General features: G+C 41.5%; 1 protein-coding gene across 9 annotated transcripts in view; it reads left to right on the top strand.

Moving 5' to 3' along the window:
* LOC125486260 (synaptonemal complex protein 2-like) overlaps window positions 1–27,560 on the top strand; it is a 299,464-nt gene that overhangs the window by 57,814 nt on the left and 214,090 nt on the right. For all 9 annotated transcript variants that reach the window (XR_007264933.1, XM_048613014.1, XM_048613007.1 and 6 more), the window contains 5 exons: window positions 6,821–6,925; window positions 7,474–7,534; window positions 20,629–20,777; window positions 20,904–20,963; window positions 26,918–27,073. Coding sequence is in view for 8 of the 9 variants with exons in the window: in XM_048613014.1 (XP_048468971.1) it covers window positions 6,821–6,925; window positions 7,474–7,534; window positions 20,629–20,777; window positions 20,904–20,963; window positions 26,918–27,073 (531 nt within the window). In the remaining variant the exon portion in view is untranslated. The remainder of the gene's footprint in view (window positions 1–6,820; window positions 6,926–7,473; window positions 7,535–20,628; window positions 20,778–20,903; window positions 20,964–26,917; window positions 27,074–27,560) is intronic.

Raw genomic sequence — 27,560 nt, 5'->3', positions numbered from 1 at the left:
CAGAGCTCAGGTGACTACACTCTGAAGAGTCACCTAGATTTAAAACATTAGCTTGTGCTCTCTCTGCAGATGCTGCCTGATCAGTTGAGATTTTCAGCACTTTTTTTTTCTCCCACCTTTTTTTTTTTTTGCTCTGAGTTGAGGGATAGAGGCCAAGTGCTGGTAAATGGGACTAGATTAATTTAGGATTTCTGATTTAGTATGGAAAAGTTGGACCAAAAGGTCTGTTTCCAACCCAAACTATAACTCTGCCACTTCCTTGCTCCCAAACGCCATCTTCCCAACTTTTATTTTCTCCGGGTCCTTTGACCTTAACCATAAAAAAAAGGAGATTGAGAATAAGAAGATACAATTGGTACGATTTACAAAAGTAGCAAACATGTTGTGTGGAAACTTTTTTTTTGTCTTTACCACTCTGCTGCCCTCTTCCAGCATCTCAGACCCAAACCACTTAAAGAATGCTGATTGGCTGACATGGGGAAGATCTGTATCAGTGCAGTCACTGCTTCCAGAAGGTGGTTTGCAGAGGGGCTGTTGTTAAGTGATAGTTCAACCCCAAACACTTCCTCAGCGTTTCCCTCCTTACCACCTCCTCTAACCAAAAGAAAGCGCATGCACTCCACTGTGATGGCCAGAAGCAAAGGGAAAAGGAAAGATCCAGGGAACATATTCAGAAGGTGAGTGAGGGAAGACCCACCTTGGGTATTTGCAGCGATAAGTAAGGGTAAGTGTTTAGGAAAAGTTATTAAACAGCTTTATTGGGGATTGAAATGTCAGTCAGAGGGGTTGACTGCTGCACGTGAGATGCGGGAGATCCGTAACGCTTCCAGCATCTTGGATGACTATATCTGCAGGAAGTGCACCCAATTGCAGCTCCTCACAGACAGCTTGGATAGTTTGGAGTGGCAACTGGATGCACTTAAGAGCATGAGGATGGTGGAAAGCATCATAGACAGTATAGTTTTGGAGATGTGGTGATACCCGAGGTGCAGGTAGAAGGTGACCACTAGAAGGGGCAGGCAGCCATTGCAGAAATCACCCGTGGTTGTCGTCCTCTCTAACAAGTATATCATTTTGGATACTGTTGTGGGGATGGTCTATCAGGGGAAAGCAGCAGCAGCAGCCAGACTGGTGGCATGTTGGCCGGCTGTGTTCTTAAGGGGAGGACAAAGAGCACTAGAGCAATAGTTAGAGGACACTATAGTTAGGGGTACAGATAAGTGCTTCTGTCGATGTAAAAGAGACTCTAGAAGGGTGTGTTGCCTCCCTAGTGCCTGGGTCCAGGATATCTCTGAATGGGCAGAAAGCGTTCTGAAAGGAGAGGGTGAACAGCCAGAGGTTTGGTACATATCGGTAGTAACGACATAGGTAGGATGAGTGACAAGGTCCTGCAGCAGCAGTTCTGGGAGTTAGGTAGAAAGTTAGAACAGGACCTCCAAAGGTTGTAATCTTGGGAATTACTCCCTGTGCCACATGCCAGTGAGGCTAGAAATAGGAGGATAGTACAGCTCAACACGTGGCTAAACAGATGGTGTAGGAGGGAGGGTTTCAGATATCTGAGCCATTGGGATCTCTTCTGGGGCAGGTGGGACCTGTACAAGGACAGGTTGCATCGAAACTGGAGGGGCACAAATATTCTGGCTGGGAGATTTGCTGGTGTCACTCAGGATTTAAACTTGCTTGGCAGGGGGGTGGAAACCAAAACAGGTGAATTGACTGAAAGGGAACTAGCGAATAGGGCCAGTTAGACTCAGGAACAGCAGGCAGGGTGTGGTCAAGAAAGAAAGTGGGTCAGGTGGACTGAAGTGCATCTGTTTCAATGCAAGAAGGGTAACAGGTAAAGCAGATGAACTTAGAGCTTGGATTACTAGTTGAAACTATTTTGCTATCACAGAGACTTGGTTAAGGGAGGGACAGGATTGGCAGATTAACATTCCAGCATACAGATGTTTCAGGTGGGATAGAGGGGGATATAAAAGGTGTGGGAGAGTTGCACTACCTGTTAAGGAGGATATCACAGCTATACTGTGGGAGGACACCTCGGATGACTCGTACGGCGAGGCAAAATGAGTAGAGCTCAGGAGCAGGAAGGGTGCAGTCACAATGTTTGGGCCTCCCAACAGCCAGCAGGAGATAGAAGAACAAATATGTAGGCAGATTTTAGCAAGATGTAAAAGTAATAGGATTGTTGTCGTGGGTGATTCTAACTTCCCATATATTGACTGGGACTCGCTTAGTGCTTGGAACTCGGACGGGGCAGAGTTTGTAAGGATTATCCAGGAGGGCTTTTTGAAACAATATGTAGATAGTCCAGCTAGGTAAGGGGCCGTACTGGACCTAGTATTGGGGACTGAGCCTGGCCAGGTGGTTGACGTCTCAGTAGGGGTGCAGCTCAGAAACAGTGATCACAATTCAGTAAGCTTTAAGGTACTGATGGCTAAAGATAGGTGTAGTTGTCAGGTGAAGGTGCTAAATTGGGGGAAGGCTAATTACAACAATATTAGGCAGGAACTGAAGAATGTAGATTGGAGGCAGATGTTTGAGGGCAAATCAACATATGGTATGTGAGCGGCTTTCATGTGTAAGTTGCTAGGAACTCCAGACCGGCACCTTCTGTAAGGATGAAGGACAAGTATGGCAAGTTTAGGGAACCTTGGATAAGGAGAGATATATTGTGAGCCTAATCAAAAATAAAAAGGAAGTATTTATCCAGGCTGAGGCTGGGAACATGCGAAGCAAGGATGGAATACAAGGAAAGTTGAAAGAAACTTAAGCAAGGAGTCAGGAGGGCTAAAAGGAGTCATGAAAAGTCATTGGCCAACAGGATTAAGGAAAAGCTCAAGGCTTTTTATACATATGTAAAGAGTAAGAGGGTAGCCAAGCAGAGGGATTGCCCACTCGAGGACAAGGAAGGGAATTTGTGATGAACTAGAGGAAATGGGCAAGGTATTAAATGAGTACTTTGTCAGTATTCACCATAGAGAAGGACTTGGTGGATGATGGGTGTGTAGATAGTTTGGGTCATGTTGAGATCAAAAGGGAGGAGGTATTGGGGGTCTTGAAAAACAATTAAGGTAGACCAGTTCCCCAGGGCCTGATGAGATATACCCCAGAATACCGAGACCGGCAAGGGAAGAAATTGCTAGGGCGTTGAGGGAAATCTTTCTACCCTCACTGGCTACAGGGGAGGTCCCAGAGGATTCGAGAATAGCCGATGTTGTTCCTTTTGTTTAAGAAGAGTGGCAAGGATAATCCAGCTAATTACAGGCCAGTGAGCCTTGCGTCAGTAGTAGGGAAATTATTGGAGAGGATTCTTCAAAACCGGATTTAAACCCACTTGGAAATCAGTGGGCGTATAAACAAGAAGCAACATGGTTTTATGAAGGGGAGGTTGTGTCTCACTAACTTGGTTGAGTTTTTTGAGGAAGTGACGAAGATGATCAATGAGGATTGAGCAATGTTTGTTGTCTACATGGACTTCAGTAAGGCCTTTGACTAGGTCCCTCATGGCAGGCTGATACAGAAGGTAAAGTCGCATGGGGTCCGAGGTGAGCTTGCAAGGTGGATAGAAAAACTTGCTCGGTCGTAGAAGACAGGGTTGCAGTGGAAGGATGCATTTCTGAATGTGGAGCTGTGACTCATGGGGTTCCTCAGGAATCAGTGGGACCTTTGCTATTTGTAATATATATAAATGATTTGGAAGAAAATGTATCTGCTCTGATTAATAAGTTTGCCGATGACACAAAGGTTGGTGGAATTACGGATAGCAATGAGGATTATCAAAGGATACAGTTGGATATAGATTGGTTGGTGACTTGGGCTGAGAGATGGCAGATGGAGTTTAATCCAGAAAAATGTGAAGTAATGCATTTTGGAAGGTCTAATCCAGATGGAGAATATGCAGTAAATGGCAGAACCCGCAAGAGTACTGATAGGCAGAGGGATCTGGGTGTACAGGTACACAAGTCATTGAAAGTGGTAATGCAGGTGGAGAAGGTAGTCAACAAGGCATATGGCATGCTCTCCTTCGTCAGCCGGGACATTGAGTTTAAAAATTGGCAGGTAATGTTGCAGCTTTATAGAACCTTAGTTGGGCTGCATTTGGAATATTGTGTTCAATTCTGGTCGCCACGCTACCAGAAGGAGGTGGTGGCTTTGGAGAGGCTATAGAAAAGATTTGCCAGGATGTTGCCTGGTATGGAGGGCATTAGCAGTGAGGAGAGTTGGAGAAACTTGAGTCGTTCTCACTGGAACGACAGAGGTTGAGGCGTGACCTGATAGAGGCCTACAAGATTATGAAGGGCATGGACAGAGTGGGCAGTCAGAAGCCTTTTCCCAGGATGGAAGAGTCAGTTACCAGGAGCCATAGGTTTAAGGTGTGAGGGGCAAGGTTTAAAGGTGATGTATGAGGCAAATTTTTTTACGCAGAGGGTGGTGGGTGCCTGGAACTCGCTGCCAGGGGCAGTAGTGGAAGCATATACTGTAGTGACTTTCAAAGATCGTCTGGACAAATGCATGAATAGGATGGGAATAGAGGGATACAGTCCCTGGAAGGGTAGGGGGTTTTAGTTGTGACAGGCAGCATGTCGGTGCAGGCTTAGAGGGCCAAAGGGCTTGTTCCTGTGCTGTAATTTTTGTTCCTTATGCCCTCTCTGAAAGTCTGATGGAGGTGGGCTCTATTGAGCACTTGAGAGGGTGTTAGGTAATTATTTGAATAGAAACAAAGGGTGGTGGGAAAAGCAGGAGAATAATAAAAAGTCACAATGTTGCTTTGGAGAGCTAGTACAATTACCCGAGTCAGGTAATTGAATATTTGTTTTCAAGGTGGAGCTTGATCTATTTCTGTTGGGACTGGGAATCAAAGGCTATTGGGGATAAGTGTGAATATCCAAGTTAAAACAAATAGATGTTTGATCTTGAAGGGTGGAACAGCTTGACGTGCCGAATGGTCTACTCCTAATTCATATGTTCATGTGTACTGTGAATGATCCTCTGGTTTAATTTGGTTTTCTTTGACACCCTGCCTTTTTATGTTGCACCGCTTTGTTAAAATGGCTGATCTTTTCTTTTTGTATGCATTTCAACTAATATGGACTGTGGCATTTAACATGACCCCTGTTTTTGGATGGCAGTGAATTCATTTCATTCTATCTTTGGCATAGAGGTTGACACCCTATTTTTCATGTTTAGAATTAGACTCCAACTAGGAGTTGGCCCCAGTTTTCCAATTCAGACATATACATTTAGGGTTATACTTATAAATCAGTGCATGTGATCAAACAGATTGTTACCATGTTCAGGCATTTGAAGATTTACACATCAAGCAGACTACAGGCTACAACCAATGAACAAATATTTTTTTCAACATGCCAAAATGGCTGACCCCAACATTCATTCATGTTTTATACCCTGGAATAAGGTTTGTTTGCACCTTTGTTTCAGGGTGAATTTTTGGAAGCTTGAAAAGTTTGCTAATGGGCTGTGTTCCAAACTATTGAGCACGTTTTGCCCCTTTCCCCAATAATCAGCCCTGCTATTTTCCATTTTGAAAATCAACATCCATTACAGATACTATTTTAATCGGCTGGTCCTTCGTCCATGGTTTTGACCACAACCAGAAAGAGATGAATTGCAACACTGAAGTTAAAATAAGCAAAAGATGCTGGAAACGTTCAATGGGCTGTGTTGGGAGAGAATTGAAGATTTAACATTTTAACCATAATTTTTCTTGAATCTGCCCAAGGCTACTTTTGAAATGAGAATCCCAAATTCATGCACTTCACAAGTACCCAATATTGATAAGTCATCGGCCTTTTGTTAGCTCAGAGAACGGTAGGCCGGGTTCAAGCTTTTCGCTAGAACTCCTACAATTAACTGAGATCGTGGGTACACTTCATAGAATCCCTACAGTGTGGAAACAAGCCCTTTGGCTCAACAAGTCCACAATGAACCTCGGAGCATCCCGCCCAGACCCATCCCCCTATAACCCACCTAATCTACACTTCCCTATGGCAATTTAGCATGGCCAATCCACCTAACCTGCACATCTTTGGACTGTGGGAGGAAACCCATGCAGACACGGAGAGAATGTGCAAACTCCACATAGACAGTTGCCCAGGGCTGGAATTGAACCCGGGTCCCTGTAGCTGTGAGGCAGCAGTGCTAACCACTGAGCCACTGGACTTCAATTATAGATTATACCAACTCAATTCCAAAATTTCCTTTTTATGCTTGAAAATTTCTAGAAGTTAAAATTCTCTTGTCCTAGGTCTGCCATTTCTCTCCAACCATTCTGGAAAAACCTAGCATACTATCTTGCACCACTGCTTCCATGTGAAACATTTTATGATCATGAAATGTTCTCCCTTTCTTGACTAGTGCACTCTGTGTGAAGATCATTTTTGTAAAATTTAATTTGTGGTGATCCTGGCCTGTGTTTCAGAACAGCCCTTTTTTAAACCTCCCAAAACTACCTACCAGTACACAGTAATTTTTCACAGCTGAAATATCCTTTTCTAATTGCAAATTCAGCCCTGCTGTTGGGAATCAATCCTGTAGTTCAAGTCATTGTTAATCTGCTTTCCCACTTCTGCATTTTTGTAGATGAGATTTTAATACTGTAACTATATGTACTAAATTCTTGATGCTTGAGCTGATAATTGACAGCTGAATTACATCTCCTGTTTCAGTTGAGAATCCATTTTAATATTGGTGTGTGCATAAATGGTGAAGGAGGTAGGTGCATTTTTGGATGTGCAATATGACAGCAAGGATATCTCTGGTAAGATGTGTATGATGCACTTTTTCTTTTGGTTCATAGTTAAAAATACCAGCTGACGATAAATTGGAAAAGTTTTGGATTGATTTCAATCTGGGAAGTCGCAGTGTAACTTTTTTCATTAAAGATGACAGTCAGGACAATGAGGTAAGAGTGATTTTGCTGTGTAATGTGGCTTACTTTCAATGCTAATACAGATTAAAAGTATGCATGTCACAAATAAGATGGTTTTTGTTCAAATATTGTCGATCTCAAGCTGCACGAGAAACTGTTTTTTGTCTTGAGCTGTGTGATCAACCTATTTATTTTTCCCCTTTTACTATTTTTGTCAATGGTCAGAATTACTATCAATGTCTGAAAACTTCTCATTTTCTATATAAGCTGCTCTGTTCTATCATAAACTATTCATCTTTAACTGTGGTCTCAGCATAAATGTACTTTGGACTAGCAGAAATAAGTTTTGGGTCTCACGTTAACTCCCATTATCGCTTTATTTCTAGGTGCAATATTTTTTAAATCTGCCGTTAACAAAGATTTGTCTTCTATGATATGGGGCTATGCGCATTCGTGGAATGTTGACTATTAACCGACTTTGCAAAATTATTGTAGCTCAATGCACAGTTACATAAATATGGGAACATACCTGGAGGTTGGTTTCAATTTCAAAAAATATAACTAATTCTTTTTCTTCCTAGGTGGACCTCTGGGAGACTGTGAGTTTATTGCAAGATGGAGTCAAAAGTTTTAGTGTGCTAGGTAATGGAATGAATGGTAGTGATGAAAAGCAGTCACTAAACGTAGTCCCCTTTTTAGTATTTTATCCATAAGATGTGGGCATGTGTTGCAGTGGTAATGTAGCAATTTGAGATTCTGCTTAGTAACTTCTATGTTAGCTCCTCAAACATTCCCCATATTCCGTTGCTTTTTCCGGAATAACAACTTGTACAATGGTTACGATGTAATAACACATCTGAAGGAGCTGTAATGTGACAAAGAAAAATTCAACACCAAGACACACAATACAATGTGGGGAGAGATGTCCAAAAGTTTGGTCAAAGCCAGGCTTGAAGCAGCATTTTAACAAAAGAGTGAGGGAGCTTCAAATCCGGAACACTCAGTTTAAGAGGTGAGTCACCGCTGTGTATTAATTACCACAAGCTCCTTTTTTAATTTGGCTACAGTATTAAGAAATCTCAGGCAATCAAACTCTGAAACAATGATTTAAACTTTATTGCATTTAATAACCAAAACAAGACCCTCACGTAAGCAAGTTAAGCCTCACAAACCAACTAGGCAATTGTATAGTTAATGCTGGAATTTAGCTATGATTCCAACCAAAAGTGGATGTTCAGGGTTCAATCCTTGTGCAGTGCTGTTCTTTGGAGTACTGCTGCTGATTTCATTTTTTAATACAATTTCTGTCCTCTAGTTGATAGTATAACATTATTGATGGTCCTTTTTAGATTCTTTCATCCAAAATATTGACTACTCTTCTACAGCTATCAAGTCTGTAACTTGCCACCTTTTAATCAAAAGTAGCCTTCCTGTTCCTTTTTACTTGGCGTTGACTGTCTGTCTGTATAAAGACAGCTTTTCTGCAATTTACTCAAATTCTTCTGCAGGGCAATCATTTGTCCTTGTGGCATAAGGCAGCCAGTTATCAAGTAAGTGTTGAAGCAGTTTTGCTTATGTAGCTTTGACTCCTTCTCCCGGACATGGTTAATTGCTTTCAATTCTTGTATAACAGTTTGTGCTTGTCCCTTAACAGTTTATTCCAGACAAGTAGTGTTGCTTTTATCAATCCATGAATGGTTAGTTCTGAAGTTTTCATGATCGCGCCACTGGATATTACCAGGATTAGGAATGCACTTGGGGTGGTGAAGCTGAAGGAGATTACATAAAGGGAAGGGCAAGATCATTGAAATATTTGCAAACAAAGATAAGAATTTTAATATTCAAATTAATATTCTGTACTGGGCAGTTGCTGGACTTCAGTCAGAACTAAGAACGTAAGATCTTGTTTTACTGTAGCCCAACATGGAGGTCCCAATGTAACATTGACAATTATAAAACACAACACCAATCCCCCTTTACATTCAAACTTCACTTTAAACAAGCTTTTTTTTATAAACCCAAACACAACATGTATGTGCAAGCTGCAAATACTTAAATGAACATACTACATTTCCATTGGATTCAACAGACAGATGGCATCATTTAAGGTCGGAGTCTATTTGGTGGCTGTCATCTTACTTCTGGTGCAGGATTGACCTTTAAGGATACTTGGAACCTCATGTAAAGAGGGCATGATTCTAGAGGACATACAGACAGTATCTTCCACAGGGATGGTATCCTCACTGGCTATGATGGTTTGCTCCACAGATGATGTGCTGCTTTCATGAAGTAAGGCAGAAGCCTCTTCTTGAGACCTTCTGGTGACAGGTGTTTCCAACACAAGTGAGTGTGCTGTTTAATAGCTGGCCAGCATGCTGTCGATTTATATTCTCATCCTGAGTCTGGGTCACATAGGATATGGGACCTGTCTGGGCCATGACAGTGGTGGACATCCACTTGTCAGTCGTGATGTATCTCTATGCCAGGACTTGGTCACATTGATGAAAGGAGCATCTGTGTTTCCCTTCTGGATGTCGGGGTAATTGATTCTTCTTTAAGAAGCTCATATGTTTCTTGAGGTAGCAGCAGGTTGAATAGGGTTCATAACTTCCTTTTAAACAGAATATATTTCTACAAGTTCTGGGCAGTGGTGTGGTATGTTTTTGGCATGTGACCAGGAAGCCGTTGACTGAATGAATTAGTGACCTCTTTTTCCTCCTTTTTGTCTCTTTCAATGAGTGCTTGAATGATTGCCTACAAGACCACTAGTTGAGGGATGACAGGATGCAGATTTAATGTGCTCAATGCAATTGCATTTCTTGTCAGTAAGTTCCTGCATGAGAAAGTGAGGACAGTTGTTGCTGACAACCTGCTTAAGGATACTGAACACCTCAAATTTTGTCCAGTTTCTCTATAGCTAAAATAAAATATCCTGTATTATCACGTGTACTCAGATACAGATGTACAAGAGTACAGTGAAAAGTTTTACAATGTCACCTCGAATGGCACTATCTTGTGTACAAGTATGTAGGTACAAATCTTAGATACAAAAAGAGGAATAATAAAAGTAGTTGCATTACTTTTCAGAAAGAAGACGTAGCTAAAAAGATAGACATTAGTCATATAAAAATTACACAAACATTACTTTGCAGTAGCTGAGTAAGAGGCTTCACGTGTGGTCTGACCACCTAGTCCAACAACCATCCCTGCTCCACTCCAAGTATCAGTTACAATGAATTTCATTCTCCCCATGCCCCAAAAAAAAAGGGCAGGCAAAATCAATGTGGATATGTTGGCTGGGGCATCTTGGACCATTCTCAGGTGTGAGTGTGAGCGTGGTGGTGCATATTTTGATTTTGGCACAAGTTGGCTGTTTTCAAATTTAGGCATGAAAATTCAGTCAACAGAAATACTTCCTGATGAGCTCTTTGACCCTGCCACAGCTGGATGGTCCTGGTTCAACTGCTTCAGCATTTTGAGTTTGCAAGATGATGATCCTCATTCCCCATTGTAGATAACTGTTCTGATCCAGCGAATCCCATCTATAGGATTCTTAAGGAGCTTGACAGGGTAAATGTTGAGAGGATGCTCCCCTCAGGAGAGACTAGGACCAGAGGGTGTAGTCAGAATAAAGGGGCTCTAATTTAAGACTGAGGTGGGGAGGAATTCCTCCTCGAAGGATTGAGTGGCTTTGGAACTCCTTACCACAAAGCTGAGGGGGGCATGGGCAGGAGTCCTTGTGTGTATTTAAGGCTGAGAGATTCTTAATCAGTAGGAGAAATAGAGGGTTTTGAGGATAAGCCAGGAAAGTAGATGGGAGGAACGTCAGATGAGTTATGATGCTAGTGAATGGTAGAGCAGAAGGGCCAAACAACCTGCTCTTGTTCCTATTTAGAACATAAAATGTAGAACAGTACAACACAGGAAGAGGCTCTTTGGATCATGTTCTAGTGAACATGACATCTAATTATACTGATCCCTCTTCCTGCCCGTGGTCCATAACCCTCCAATCCTTGCTTATTCATGTGCTTATTTGAAAGCCCCTTTAAATGCTGCTTGTGGTCTTATTGACCTCTGGGAGACACATGGGCTGAGGTCAGAGTGGTTCCTGCCAACCTCCCCTTTTTTTGTTAATGAACAGATCCACCACCTAGCTTAATGGGGTCATTTCTGATGTCATTCTTCACTTGTACTCTTTTCTTTGCCCCCACCGCCCCCCCCAACCTGATTAGCTGCTGACTAATTCTTAGAATTTGTTCTGTAGCTGTAATTTTAAAACCAAACCATTCACGTGTTCTTGATTTTCTTATGATCTATACAGTTTAGCTGTCTTTCCAGAAGTACAGCTAAATGTAGCATGCCTGACATGTCTGTTTCTGTCCTTTTCAAATCCTCATTCTCACTACTTGTAATCTTCTTTGAATGCATCAGTGATTTCCCTAACCTATTCAAGAATGTATTAAAATCATTGTAGTACACTCTGCCCACATTTCATTTTATTTGATTTTACTATTGCTACATGTGCTGAGATAGTTAAAAATGATTGTTTTGCATACTAACCAGACAAATCGTACTTTATGCAAGTACATCAGGATATTAGAACAGAATGCAGAAGATGGCATTACAGCTGCAGAGAAACATCAGTCCTAACGAGTGGGGAATAAGCTGTTATTGAATCTGACAGAATTGCTTGCAACTAAAGGTTTCAAGGTCGCAGGAGTGTACCGGCAGGCAGGAAGGTGGTTTGAAGTGTGTCTACTTCAACGCCAGGAGCATCTGGAATAAGGTGGGTGAACTTGCAGCATGGGTTGGTACCTGGAACTTCAATGTTGTGGCCATTTCGGAGACCTGGATAGAGCAGGGACAGGAATGGTTGTTGCAGGTTCCGGGATTTAGATGTTTCAGTAAGATCAGAGAAGGTGGTAAAAGAGGAGGAGGTGTTAGTCAAGGACAGTATTACGGTGGCAGAAAGGATGTTTGATAAGGACTCCTCTGCTGAGGTTAGAAACAGGAAAGGAGAGGTCACCCTGTTGGGAGTTTTCTGTAGGCCTCCAAAAAGTTCCAGAGATGTAGAGGAAAGGATTGCAAAGATGATTCTGGATAGGAGCGAAAGTAACAAGGTAGTTGTTATGGGGGACTTTAACTTTCCAAATATTGACTGGAAACGCTATAGTTCGAGTACTTTAGATGGGTCAGTTTTTGTCTAATGTGTGCAGGAGGGTTTCCTGACACATTATGTAAATAGGCCAACAAGAGGAGAGGCCACATTGGATTTGGTACTGGGTAATGAACCAGGCCAGGTGTTAGATTTGGAGGTAGGTGAGCACTTTGGTGATAGTGACCACAATTCGATTACATTTACTTTAGCGATGGAAAGGGATAGGTATATACCGCAGGGCAAGAGTTATAGCTGGGGGAAAGGCAATTATGAGGCGATTAGGCAAGATTTAGGATGCTTAGGATGGAGAAGGAAACTGCAGGGGCTGGGCACAATTGAAAAGTGGAGCTTGTTCAAGGAACAGCTACTGCATGTCCTTGATAAGTGTGTACCTGTCAGGCAGGGAGGAAGTGGTTGAGCGAGGGAACCATGGTTTACTAAAGAAGTTGAATCTCTTGTCAAGAGCAAGAAGGAGGCTTATGTAAAGATGAGACGTGAAGGCTCAGTTCGGGCGCTTGAGAGTTACAAGTTAGCCAGGAAGGACCTAAAGAGAGAGCGAAGAAGAGCCAGGAGGGGACATGAGAAGTCTTTAGCAGGTAGGATCAAGGAAAACCCTAAAGCTTTCTATAGGTATGTCAGGAATAAAAGAATGACTCGAGTAAGATTAGGGCCAGTCAAGGACAGTAGTGGGAAGTTGTGCGTGGAGTCCGAAGAGATAGGAGAGGCGCTAAATGAATATTCTTTGTCTTTTTCCTGTGTGAATACTGACGATGTTGTCGAGGAGAATACTGAGACAACCCTGGTAAATGTAGACCAGTGAGCCTTACTTTGGTTGTGGGTAAAGTGTTGGAAAGGATTTATAAGAGATAGGATTTATAATCATCGAGGAAAGGAATAATTTGATTAGGGATAGTCAACACGGTTTTGTGAAGGGTAGGTCGTGCCTCACAAACCTTATTGAGCTCTTTTGAGAAGGTGATCAAACAGGTGGATGAGGGTAAAGCGGTTGATGTGGTGTATATGGATTTCAGTAAAGCATTTGATAAGGTTCCCCAAGGTAGGCTATTGCAGAAAATACGGAGGCATGGGATTGAGGGTGATTTAGTGGTTTGGATCAGAAATTGGCTAGCTGTAAGAAGACAGAGGGTGGTGGTTGATGGGAAATGTTCATCATGGAGTTCAGTTCCTAGTGGTGTACCTCAAGGATCTGTTTTGGGGCCACTGCTGTTTGTCATTTTTATAAATGACCTGGATGAGGACGTAGAAGGATGGGTTAGTAAATTTGCGGGTGACACCAAAGTCGGTGGAGTTGTGGATAGTGCAGAAGGATGTTGCAGGTTACAGAGGGACATAGATAAGCTGCAGAGCTGGGCTGAGAGGTGGCAAATGGAGTTTAATACGGAAAAGTGTGAGGTGATTCACTTTGGAAGGAGTAACAGGAATATAGAGTACTGGGCTAATGGTAAGATTCTTGGTAGTGTGCATGAGCCAGAGAGATCTCGGTGTCCAAATGCATAGATCCCTGAAAGTTGCCACCCAGGTTGATAGGGTTGTTAAGAAGGCATATGGTGTTAGGTTTTATTGGTAGAGGGATTGAGTTTCGGAGCCATGAGGTCATGTTGCAGCTGTACAAAACTCTGGTGCGGCCGCACTTGGAATATTGCGTACAGTTCTGGTCGCTGCATTATCGGAAGGATGTGGAGGCATTGGAAAGGGTACAGAGGAGATTTACCAGGATGTTGCCTGGTATGGAGGGAAGGTCTTGAGGAAAGGCTGAGGGTCTTGAGGCTGTTTTCGTTAGAGAGAAGAAGGTTAAGAGGTGACTTAATAGAGACATACAAGATGATCAGAGGATTAGATAGGGTGGACAGCGAGAGCCTTTTTCCTCGGATGGTGATGGCTAGCACGAGGGGACATAGCTTTAAATTGAGGGGTGATAGATATAGGACAGATGTCAGAGGTAGGTTCTTTACTCCGAGAGTAGTAAGGGCGTGGAATGCCCTGCCTGCAAAAGTAGTAGACTCGCCAACTTTAAGGGCAATTTAAATGGTCATTGGATAAACATATGGATGATAATGGAATAGTGTAGGTTAGATGAGCTTCAGATTGGTTTCACAGGTTGGTGCAACATTGAGGGCCGAAGGGCCTGTACTGCACTGTAATGTTCTATGTTCTAATATTTTGAAGAGATCGAATGCTTGGAGTCTACTCTGACTTTTCTCATAGGATTTTGGCTTCCAACACAATTGCATACAATTAGTAGGAATGGATTCCCTTGCAAGGAACGTATATTTGAATGACTCAACTATACATACAGTAAGGCAGAAGACTAGTCAGTAGGGCATCAGCATCAGTATCTTCCAGTCTAGAGCAAAAAAATGAATGGATGAGGATTCCAGCATGAGACCAAGGAGCAGGAATGGCCCATTGGAGTCCTACGAGCCTTCCCTTCCATTGGATTTAGAACATAGAACATAGAACAGTACAGCACAGTACAGGCCCTTCGGCCCATGATGTTATGCTGAGATTTTACCCTAAACCTAAGGTCTATCTAACCTCCACCTCTACCTTTATACTATCATCCATATGCCTGTCTGATAGCAGCTTAAATGCCCCTTTTTGAGGCCACCTCCACTGCCCTCTCCAGCAACACATTCCACGCGCCTACTGCTCTCTAAGAACCTACCTCTGATGTCTCCCCTATATCTACCTCCACTTAGTTTTAAACTATGTCCCCTCGTAATAACTACCTCCACCCTAGGAAAAAGTCTCTGGCTGAGGCTGGAATCGAACCCATGTCCCTGGCACTGTGAGGCAGCAGTGCTAACCACTAAACCATCGTGCCAATGATCATAGCTGATCTCCTCTTGGCCTCAACTACATTTTCCTTCCTGTTCACCACTAATTCTTCAACCCATTGCTAATGTGAAAATCTGTACCTCCTCAAAGTTATTGTGTCCTAGCATCCACCACATTCTGGGATAGCAAATTCCACAGATTCACAATCTATTGAGAAGGTCATTTTTCCTCATCTCCTCCATTTTAAATGTGCTATCCCTTATTCCAAAACTGACACCTCCTTTCCAGATTGCCCACATGAGGAAGCATCCTTTCTGTGTCTACATTGTCAATCCCCTTTGGCATCTTTTATACATCAATTAGATCCCCTCCTCCTCAAGACAGTATAAGTCTAAACTGTGCAGCCCCTCTTTGTGAGACATATGCCTCATCTCTGGATTTGATCTAGTGAATGTCCTCTGAACTGCCTCCAAAGCAACTACATTCCTCCTCCAGGGGACCAAAGCTATACGCTATTCTGTCTGTGCAGTCTCACTAATTCCTTGTACAGTTGCAGTAAACTTCCCTAATTTTATACTCCCTCTTTAGCAATAAATCCCAAAATTCTATTTGCCTTATTACCTGCTGAAACAGTATTCTGTGATTTCATCTATATAAGCTGCAAATAAACTGACTGTTCTCATGCCTGTGCCTGTTGGACCATGGTAAAGGCTGAGGCACCACAATTCCTGTATTAATTGTCGTCTTAGTTACCTGAACAATACTCAAATCCTTCTGTTCCTGACCACTAATAAAAGCAGAACTGCAGATTGGTTTGAGGGGTGTGACTGCCTCTTGGATTTATTAGTCCAGCTTTTGTTCCTGTTTCTGCCACTATTTTTCCTGACTTTGGATACCACTAAGTAAAACTGTGATTGTTGAGTAGTAATATAGTGTTTGTGAAATGAATAGCCATTGTTGAAAATAATTATTGGACGAGGGTTGCAAATCTTCTGTATTGAAAAAAAATCTGACCTGCAATAGAACACTGCCTCGGGAAAGCAACCAACCTAATCAAAGAACACCCCTTCCTGCACCCCCAACTCCCACAATTATACACTCTTCAACCCTCTTCCATCAAGCAGACGATGCCAAAGTTTGAATACGTAGGCCAACAGATTCAAGAACACCAAAAGTCTGATAGCAGCAGGGAAGGTGAATGGACCTAATGTTGGTCCTCCCCTCTCCCCTGCACTTGCACTGGCTGTGACACTCCTCTTCACTATATTCTGCTACCCTGATGCACTTTATATGAAATGATCTGCCTGTATAGCACACATAACTAATGTGGGTTAATAGGACTTTAAACTAGTGAATAGGGGGGAAGGGATAAGTGAGCGTACAGGAAGAATAACAATTAATGTAAGGCAAAGCAGCAGGTTAGCAGGTGACGAGGAAGCTTCAACTCCATTGAAAATTAGGAAAAAAGTTAAAGGGAAAGAGAACTTGAGCTGTTAGTAATGGAGGTAATAGGACCCAAAAAGAAGGTGCAAAAACTGGTGTAAGGGCACTTTATCTGAATGCTTGGAGCTTTTGAAACCAGGTGGATGAGTTGACATTGCAAATCATGGCAAATGGGTATGATTTAGTGGCCATTACAGAGACATCATTACAGGATGGTCATGACTGGGAGTTAAATATCCAGGGATATCAAACTGTTCGGAAGGACAGACAGGAAGGTAAGGGAGGTGGTGTTGCTCTGATTTTTAAGGATGATATCAGGGCGGTAGTGAGAGATGATATAGGTTCTACTGAACAAAATGTTGAATCCATTTGGGTGGAAATTAGGAATAGCAGGGAGAAGAAGTCACTGATACGTGTGGTCTATAGGCCACCAAATACTGACATCGTGGTGGGGCAGGCAATAAACATAGAAATAGCTAATGCATGTAAAAATTGTACAGCAATTATCATGGGGGATTTTAATCTACATACCGATTGGTCAAACCAGGTCGGTCGTGGCAGCCTTGAGGATGGGTTCATAGAATGCATCTGCGATAATTTCCTTGAACAGTATGTAATGGAACCTATGAGGGACCAAGCTATCCTAGATCTAGTCCTGTGTAATGAGACAGGAATAATTAATGATCTCGCAGTTAGGGATCCTCTCGGAAGGAGCGATCACAGTATGGTCGAATTTAAAATACAGATGAAGCGTGAGAAGGTTAAATCCAGTACCCATGCCTTGTGCTTAAACAAAGGAGACTATGAAGGAATGAGGGAGGAGTTAGCTAAGGTAGAATGGGAGCAAAAACTTTATGGTGGGTCAATTGAGGAACAGTGAGTGACTTTCAAAATGATTTTTCACAGTGCTCAGCAGAAGTATATTCCAGTGATGAGGAAGAACTGTAGGAAAAGAGAGTGTCAGCCATGGATGTCTAAGGAAATAAAGGAAAGTATCAGATTTGAAAAAAAAAAACACCAACAAAAAAGCAAAGAGTAGTGGGAAACTAGTAGAGTGGGAAATCTTTAAAGGCCAACAGACAGCCACAAAAAAAGTTATAAGGAAAAGAAAGATTGAGAGTAAACAGCTCAGAATATAAAAACAGGCAGCAAAAGTTTCTATAAATATGTAAATCATAAGAGTGGCAAAGGTAAACATTGGTCCTTTAGAGGATAAGAAGGCCAATTTAATAACTGGGAATGAGGAAATAGCCGAGACATTAAACAGTTATTTTGAGTTGGTCTTCACAGTGGAAGACACAAATAACATGCCAAAAACTAATGGCAAGAAGGTTATAGCAGGTGAGGACCTAGAAACTATCATTATCACTAAGGAGGCACTGCTGGGCAAGCTAATGGGGCTAAGGGTAGACAAGTCTCCCGGCTCTGATGAAATGCATCCCAGGGTACTAAAAGCGGTGATGGGGGAAATAGCAAATGCACTAGTAATTATTTACCAAAATTCACTGGACTCGGGTTGTTCCTGCAGATTGGAAAACAGCCAATGTGACGCCACTGTTTAAAAAAGGAAGTAGACAAAAAGCAGGTAACTATAGGCCAGTTAGCTTAACTTCAGTAGTGGGGAAAATACTTGAATCTATCATTTTTAAGGAAGAAATAGCAAGACATCTGGATAAAAATTGTCCTATTGGGAACACCCAGCATGGGTTCACGAAGGGTAGGTCATGTTTAACTAATTTTGTGGAATTCTTTGTCAGCCATGCAAGTAATGTCCTCAATGGGGAACCTGTGGATGTGGTGTATCTGGATTTCCAGAAGGCATTTGACATGGTGCCACACCAAATGCTGCTACATAAGATAAAGTTGCACGGTATTACGGGTAATGTATTGGCATGGATAGAGGATTGGTTGACCAGTAGAAAGCAAAGAGTAGGGGTAAATGGGTGTTTTACTGGTTGGTGGTCAGTGGCTAGTGGTGTGCCTCAGGGATCAGTGTTGGGACTGCAATTGTTTACAATTTACATAGATGATTTGGAGTTGGGGACTAAGTGTGGTGTGTCAAAATTTGCAGATGACACTAAGGTGACTGGTAGAGCAAAGTGTGCAGAAGACACAAAGTCTGCAGAGGGATATAGATAGTCTAAGTGAGTGGGCAAAGGTCTGGCAGATGGAGTACAATGTTGATAAGTGTGAGGTCATCCATTTTGGTAGGAATAACAGGAAAATGGATTATGTTTTAAATGGTAAAAAATTGCAGCATGCTGCTGTGCAGAGGGACTTTGGGTGTCCTCGTACATGAATCACTGAAGGTGGGATTGCAGGTGCAGCAGGTAATTAAAAAGGCAAATGGAATTTTGTCTGCCATTGCTGGAGGGATGGATTTTAAAAACTGGGATGCTATGCTGCAGCTGTATCGGGTCCTGGTGAGGCCACACCTGGAGTACTGTGTGCAGTTTTGGTCTCTTTACTTGAAGAGATATACTAGCACTGGAGGGAGTGCAGAGGAGATTCACTCGGTTGATTCCAGAGTTGAGAGGGTTGGATTATGAGGAGAGGCTGAGTAGACTGGGATTATACTCATTGGAATTCAGCAGAATGAGGGGAGATCTTATAGAAACATATAAGATTATGAAGGGAATAGATAAGGTGGAGGCAGGGAGGTTGTTTCCGCTAGCAGGTGAAACTAGGACTGGAGGGCATCGCCTCAAACTAAAGGGAAGCAGATGTAGGACTGAGGTCAGGAGGAACTTCTTCACCCAAAGGGTTGTGAATCTGTGGAATTCCCTGCCCAGTGAAGCGGTTGAAACTACCTCACTGAATGTTTTTAAGGCAAGGCTAGATAAATTTTTGAACAGTAAAGGAATTGAGGGTTATGGTGAGTGGGCGGGTAAGTGGAGCCGAGTCTCAAAAAGATCAGCCGTGATCTTATTAAATGGCGGGGCAGGCTCGAGGGGCCAGATGGCCTACTCCTGCTCCTAGTTCTTAACACCTTTTTTCACTATTGCTATATATGACTGCAATAACTCAAACTGATGAAAAGGCCATGAGATTAAGAATTCTGCAGTAAAAATATTTAAAATAAGCATTCTACTCTTTCAGCTCTCCATAGCATGTGATTAATCAATGGAAGAGAGAATGCTAGTCAATAGATCAGTTTATGTTGAACTGGATCAAACTGGAGAGCATAATACTGAGATATATACCCGAACTTGGATTATAGGATGCTTAACTATTTATCAATTATAAACATAATTTCAATTATCTTCCTATTGCTTGGATGCTGTTGAGGCTGACTTTCACAGTACCCTAGAAAGATGCCTTTGATACATTAGTTGTGATTCCTATTCAATGAGACTATGGTGTCACCATTTTCATGAAATTTTAGAAGAAAATGCCTTGCACGCAACTCAAGCAATTGATGTAATTTGGCATGTATAGATACACAGCAAGCATCTATCACCTCAGTGAGAAACATCTCATTAGCTTGCTTCCCTAAAGATTGGCATTCTGGCATGAGTTTCAGACATGGCACATCTTAAAATTGACTCCAGGCTTGTGTCCATTTAAGTATGAGCAGTGGTTGCTGAAAAGTTTGAATCGTACTGTGATTGGTCTTTGCTTTCCATCCGTTGTCATTGAATATTATTTGCCTTCAACCATGATGTGGTCTGTTTGAAGATTCATTACTGGGTGTGATTGTTTTTGCTAATTGATTGCAAATTTGTCAATAATAGTATCTCTGATCTCCAAACATTATTGTTAATGCTTTCATGGGTCTGAAGTTTAATCCATGTTGCAGAACACTTAACCAATTAGTAATCCAGAAAGTAAAGCATATAGAGAATAAAACAGATTTGTATCTACTTCGAGCCAAGTACTTTGAAAAGTGTAAACAAGCATGCTTTCATTAAGGCAAATCATGCTTTATTCCTTAAGAATTCTTTAGTATGCATGCCTCAGCACTGGCAATCTTAATTAATGCAAAACTTGGCATCAGTGGAAGGGAGGATATTTATGCTATCTATAACATATTAACATTTTCAACTGAATTGGTTAAGGTTTTCCAGCTCAACATTTTCTCAACACGTTTTGCAATTCATTACGGGATTGAAGTTTAGGAAAGATGGAAAATAGAATATCATGGTTGTACCTTTTTCTACCCAAGAAGGAAGTATCCCCCAGTATATGTGTCTCAGGTTGATTGCACCATCTTCCTACATTTGTATTCCAAAGACTATGCTGATTTCTGGATGAAGACTGATGTTTAAATTGGAGTTAGGTTGCAAGGACTTATACACTTCTTCTGTTTCTAAAATATGTCCCCTCAAATTGACAGAAGTAAATACAACTACAGTTCTCCTCATAAATCTGAAAGGAATGCTGTCTGTGAGTAAAAAGAAAGGAAGAAAGGTGAAAATATATTTCGACTCCACATTTGATGTCCTGAGCACAACCAAATTGGTGTATGGCGAAGAGAAACTACTGGCAAGTTCAAAATTTTACATGGTTCTCAAAGCTGCATGATGTGGTGATGGGAGAAGTAAATTTCATGTCATTTAATATGCCTGAAAATGTCGGGTTTTTTTTCTAAAAAAATTACTTGTATTGCAGAATTTGGTCTCATCTCCTATGGAATCTCAACTGAAGAGCACAAGACTGGCCTCAAATAAGGTAAGCAAACATCATAAAGCTCAAATTTCAAATACAGCAATTCATCAAACCTATTTAAAAATGAACATTTGCTTTATAAAGTTAAGAGCCAAAAAGAGAGAACTGGGAATTATAGGCCAGTTAGCCTGACATCAGTGGTATGGAAATAGTGGAGCTGATTAAGGATGTAATAATTAAGCATTTGGAAAACAGTGACAGAATCTGTCCAAGTCAGCATGGATTCACTGAAGGGAAATCGTGCTTAAAAAATCTTCTGGAAATTTTTGAGCATGAGACCAGTACAATGGGCAAGAATTGTGGATGTGGTGTATCTGGATTTCATATCTTGTGTGGAACTCAAATCTTAGTAAGCAAAATTAAATGTTGTGGTATTGGAGGTAATGTATTGATGTGGATAGGGAACAAGTTGGCGGATAGGGAACAAGTTGGCAGACAGGAAGCAGAGAGTTGGAATAAATGGGTTCTTTTCAGGGTAGTAGGTAGTGATACCTAGGGGACTGCAGTTGTTCACAATAATACATTAACGATTCGGACAAAGGAATTGGATGCCATGTTTCCAGATTTGCAGATGACACTAAGCTGAGTGGCAGTGTGTGCTGTGAGGAGGATGCCTAAGAAGAAGCTGCAGGGTGACTTGGACAGGTTAGGTAATTGGGCACATACTTGGCAAATGCAATTATAATGTGGATAAATGTGAGGTTATCCACTTTGGCAAAAGCAGGAAGATTATTATCTGAATGTTTAGGAAAAGGTGAGGTACAATAAGGCCTGGGTGTCATGCTGGGGTAGTTGCTGAAGGTTGGAATACAGGTGCTGTAAGCAGTGAGGTAAACTAATGGCATGCTGGCCTTCCTAGCGAGAGGATTTGAGTATAGGAGTAGGGATGTCTTGCTGCAGTCATACAGGGCTTTGGTGAGGCCTTGAGTATTGTGTGAGATTTTGGTCTCCTGACCTGAAGAAGGACATCCTTGCTACTGGGGGAGCCCAGCGAAGGTTCACTAGACTAAGCCCCAGGATGGCAAGCCTAACATATGAAGTGACTGGACCAACTGAGTTTGTACTCACTGGAATTTAGAAGAATGAGTGGGGATCCCATAGAAGCACAAAATTCTGATGAGACTAGACAGGTTAGATGTAGGAAGAATGTTCCTGATTTTGGGCAAGTCCAAAACTAGGGGTCACAGCCTAAGAATAAGGGGTAAGCCATTTGGGACCGAGATGAGGAAGAATTTCTTCACTTGGAGTTGAGAACTTGTGGAATTCTTCACCAGAGAAAACTGTTGGGGCCAGTTTTAAGAAACATTCAAGAGGGAGCTGGACGTGGCCCTTGCGGCTGAAGGGATCAAGGAGTATGGAGAGAAAGCGGGACTGGAATATTGAAATCGCATGATCAGCAATGATCATATTAAATAGTGATGCAGGCTTGAATGGCCGAATAGCCTACTCCTGCACCAATTTTCTATGTTTCTAAAACATTGAATGTATATTGGTAATTCATTTGTGCTTTCAATAACTTGCTGTCTATTCACAACTATAAAAGTTATACAGCATGAAACAAATCCTTTATCTCATTCACTTTATGCTGTCAATGTTTTCTAAACTGAGCTAATCCCATTTGCCTGTTTGTCCTATACCCTCAACCTTTCCTCCCCATGTCCAAATGTTGTAATTGTACCTGCTTCCAACTCCAGCCTCTGTGCAAATGTTGTGCCTCAGGTACCTTTAAATTTTTCCTCTCCCACCTTAAACATTTGCCCTCTAGTTTTAGACTCTCCTACCCTGAGGAAAAGACCTCGGGCATAGATAAGATGAATAACTCTCATGATTTTATAAATCTCTATAAGGTCAACAGTCTGCTCCAGGGAAAATAGTCCCAGCCTATCCAGCCTCTCCTTATATCTCCAAACCCTCCAGTCTTGGTAACATCCTTGCAAATCTTTTTTAGCTCCCTTTCCAATGGAATGATATCCTTCCTATAACAGGATGACCAGAATTGTATGCATTCTGCACTCCAAAAGTCGTCTTACAAATGTCTTGTACAGCCGTAACGTGACATCCCAATTCCTGTACTCATTGCTAGGACCAATGAAAGGCAAGTGTGCCAAATGCTGCCTACACTGTCCTGTCTACTTGTGATGCCACTTTAAAGGAACTCTTTGACAATACGCTTATTTTCTGTTTCTATTACTTACACGTCTCTGAAATTTACCTATGTATCTGATCTTCTATTTTTCACACCATTATACTCACAGCAATATGATTTGTTAATTTTTAGATTTTAACTTCTTCCCATGTAGTTTCATTCCCTCTGACTGCTGGAATAAATTCCCTGATCAAAATTGCAAAGTCACCTCCCTTTAGTCTTGTCCTGTCTCATCTGAAGATCCTGTATATTGGTACACTGAGCTGCCAGTCCTGTCCCCTTAATCATTTTTGTGATAACAATGGCATCATAACTCCATGTTTTAACTTGTCTTCAATTCATTTGCTTTGTCAGACTCCTTGCATTAAAATAAATACCTTTATGAAGCTTGCCAATCAATCCCCTGTGCCTTAACCAGTCAATTATTTCTATGCTGCCTTGACTACCTGGCTCGCGCTCTCCCTTTTTTTTTTTTTCCTCTGGCGTGCTCTCCCTCTTTGTTTTTAAAATGTACCCCTTTACAATTGAATTCTTTATCACTATATTCCTGCTGTTCTTCTTCCCCTCTGGGCACCATGGGTAGATCTGCACATGAAGTTGGCTGCCTCTACTTCCCCCTGCATAGTCATCTCCCGCAACAGTATACAAAACATTTATACGTATTAGAAAGGGGGTTAACCATGAGGAACACCTGCACTACCTGCCCTCCTTTACTCCATCTGATGGTCACACATGGCCTTTGTCTGTTCATTCTTCAGCTGTGGTGGAAACACCTCACTGTGCTATATATAACCGATTCAGCAACACTGATGCTCCACAGTGAATTCACCTGCAACTGTAGCCCTGAAATTTGTTCACCAGAAGCTTTTTTTCCTTTATTTACTCACGGGATGAGAGCGTCACTGGTCAGGCAGCATTTATTACCCATCCCTAATTGCCCAGAGAGCAGTTCAGAGTCAACCACATTGCTGTGAGTCTGGAATCACATGTAGGCCAGATCAGGTAAGGATAGCAGTTTCCTTCCCTAAAGGACATTAGCAAACCAGTGGGTTTTTCTGGTACTCGACAATGGATTCATGGTCATCATTAGATTCTTAATTCCAGGTGGAATCCTAATCGTGGGGAAACAGGCCCTTCGGCACAACAAGTCCATGCTGAACCTCGTAGCATCCCACCCAGACCCATCCCCCTATAACCCACCTAATTTCCATATCCCTGAACACTATGGGCAAATTGGCATGGCCAATCCACCTAACCTGCACATCTTTGGATTGTGGGAGGAAATCCGAGTACCCAAGGTAACCCACTCAGACACTGGGAGAATGCATTCCACCATCTGCTGTGGCAGGATTCGAACCCAGGTCCCCAGAACACTGTCTGGGTCTCCTGATTAAGCTTCCAGCAATAATACCTCCTTGGCTGCAGCTGGACACTTCCTGAAGCTTCCATGATTTGCTGCAAAGTACAGAAGAAGCATTCCATAGGTTTAAAATGCTTACTTAAGAATACTGTCAACTCACTTCCCTTATGGTAATTATACTTTTGTTGCCCTACTTTACTTATTTATGTATTATATTGGCCTTGACTTTCACTTATTCCTTCTGTTTCTCCGTTAATCCCTTCTTTGAATAAATACACTTCTGAAAATCCCAGGCCAATCAATGCATCTCTTTGCTGTGATTGTTGTTGTTTTGATTTGTTTTCCCAATTAGCAGATCCCTAAGGCTGCAAATGTTAAACTAGGGTCCCCTTCTCTCTGCTTTGTTGAAGCAGACTTGGAAACTTTTAAAAAAAAAAAAAAAAACCCACAAAATTCTTTAAATATGAAACAAGAAAAGGCCCTCTTTCTGCCATTGCACTAAATTCCCATGGTGCTCAAAATTTCCAAAAACCACTCACTTGGGTTGTGCCTTACTCAGGTTATGTTTCTTACCAACTACTTGTGCAAAGCCTACTGAGGCTTAGCCATAAAGATTTGATTTTCAGGTAACCACTAATGCCAGAATCCTGACATTTCTCTGTACTGTTTCAAATTTAATGACGTGCACATCTCAGGTTTTAATCTCTGAAAGAACTGTCAACGGCACAGTGTTGGAACCTTGCTTGGATTCTGTCCTGAACCTCTATGCCCTTTTAACGTTTTACCTCTTTATGGAATCCGCTTTAAAACCTATCACTGATTAAAATTTTGGTCATCTGCCCAAATATCTTCCCATGGTTCAGTGTCAGGTTTTGCTGTGTTCCTGTACAGCGTGGTAGGACATTATAATAAAAATTGGTGTCCCTGTATGCTTCCCGCTCTCAGAAACAATAATTCTCATTTTACTTCATTATCTTTCTTTTTAACTATCTTTAATTAATCACACAACCTCTCAACTTTGTCTGCTCTAGGAACAATTGTAGCTTCTCTCATCTCATTTCTGGCTGATGTCCATAATATTTTTGTTGTGAATTTCATCCGCAACTAGATAAATGCCTTGGAATCATCCCTGAAATACTCCAGTTGAGCGTCTTGTGCTCTGCCTCTATTTACAAATGTTCACGTCCTCTCTTTTTTTGAGCAGTTGTATCAGCTTGTTCTGCCACCTTTTTTGAAGATTTTGATATTGCTGCTCTGCACCTGTCTGGTGTTGCGACCCTAGTTAAGACATTGCATCCTTGGGTTTGCTTCCCCTTCTCATTGCAGTGATAATGCTCTGACAGTATAGAATGTGAAATTTTCAAATTTTGGGACCGCAATAATCAAAGAACAGTGCTTGTCTAAGTCAGCATATGTGAGGCTTGCAGATATTGTATAATCTAAATCTCTAAGCATGATGAAAACACTGGTGGGGGGGTAGTGGGTGGTAACTCTCAAATTGTATTTTTAACATTTCAAGCAAAGAATAAACTGAGGGGTGTATGCATGTGTATACATTACTAAAATTCTCCAGAGAAGTTGAGTGCCTTGCAAAGCATATAGTATTGTAAGCCTTATTAAGTGACAGATCACAAGAGCCAAAAATAAAAATATTATACTAGTATTACATACTAGTTCAGCCTCAGCTGGTGTATTGCGTCCAGCTCTGGATGCTATGCTTTCAGAAGCATGAGAAGGCATCGGAGAGCATGCAGAAGTGGTTTATGAACATAGTTCCAGGGATTAATAATTTGGATTTTGATAGCTTGGAGAAGCTGGGGCTCTATCCTTAGAGAAAGCTGAGAGGAAATCTGCTTGTCAGACCTCTCGACACACAATATTTCAGAATAAATAACTAGAAAATATTCCCATTATTGAAAGTACGGGGATTGAGCAGGCACAGATCTTAAGTAATTTGTAAATGAAGCAAAAGTAATACAAGAAAAAAAAATCTTTTTATCATGCAGTGGGTGTTTAGGGTCTGAAATATGTTGTCTGGAGTATGGTGGAGGTGGATTCAATTGAGGCATTCAAAAGCAAAAATTGTTCCTTCTCTGATAACCATATGCAGAGTTACAGGGTGAAAGTAAGAGAATGATGATCTCATCTAGCATCAATGAGATGCTTATTCAGAGAGCTGGTGCAGACCATTTGCGCGCAACAGTTTTCTGTGCAGTAATAATTGCAGTCACAGGACTGGATTTCTCAACTATTTGTGAGACTTGTTAAGGATTGTACTTATTTTCTCTAAATTAGAATGCTTTGAGACTTGTTCTGAAACAATTCAAACAATTTTTTTCTCTCTGCTTGCAGCACTTTTTTGAGTTTTGATTAGCAGCTTTTCCAATTTTTGTTTAGAGATCCTACAAGTGTAGGGTTTTAATTTCAGCATGTTTTCTATTTACGACGTAGCTGACAGTTATTAGAAGCCGACTTTCAACTGTGGACAAGTTTGAAATAATGTATCCTGCCAGTGATGGTGAACTTGTGAGAAAGCTTGATTCAACACAGCCTGAAGAGGAAAGATACTACAGTGATACGGGAATACAGCTGCGTAAATCAGTAAAGGTGTGCATTACCTTTTCACGCATCCTGGAAGATTCTTGTTAACCCAGTGGTCTCTATATTATTCCAAATTTTAATATTGTAATAAAATAAGGCTGCCCATTATGCTTCTCAATATCCTCTGGATTATTAATTTACCATTTGTTTTCCTTGTGCTATCATTTGAGCCCTGTTCTTAAATATGGGGTCTTTGTTTTATTACATTGCTAATTTTCAAAATTAACAATGCAGGTTCTCTCCACATCATGATATTCTCAATCCACTTTATATTGGACTGAATTTTAGTCCAAACCTTTAACTACTTGGGCTTCAAAACTGAACTTAAAATGCTAGATAGGGTCATCCTTCGGTCCAATTCATCCATGTTGACAGGATATCCTAAATCCCATTTTGTCAGCATTTGCCAGTATCCCTGTGAACCCTTCAGATTCATATACCCATCCAGATGCCTTTTAAATGTTGTAATTGTACCAGCCTCCACCATTTTCTC

This window comes from Rhincodon typus, chromosome 2 (assembly GCF_021869965.1).
Source record: "Rhincodon typus isolate 14 chromosome 2, sRhiTyp1.1, whole genome shotgun sequence".
In the NCBI taxonomy this organism is placed as follows: Eukaryota; Metazoa; Chordata; class Chondrichthyes; order Orectolobiformes; family Rhincodontidae; genus Rhincodon; species Rhincodon typus.
Note: the sequence above shows the minus strand (reverse complement) of the source record. Positions and strands in the feature narration are given on the sequence as shown.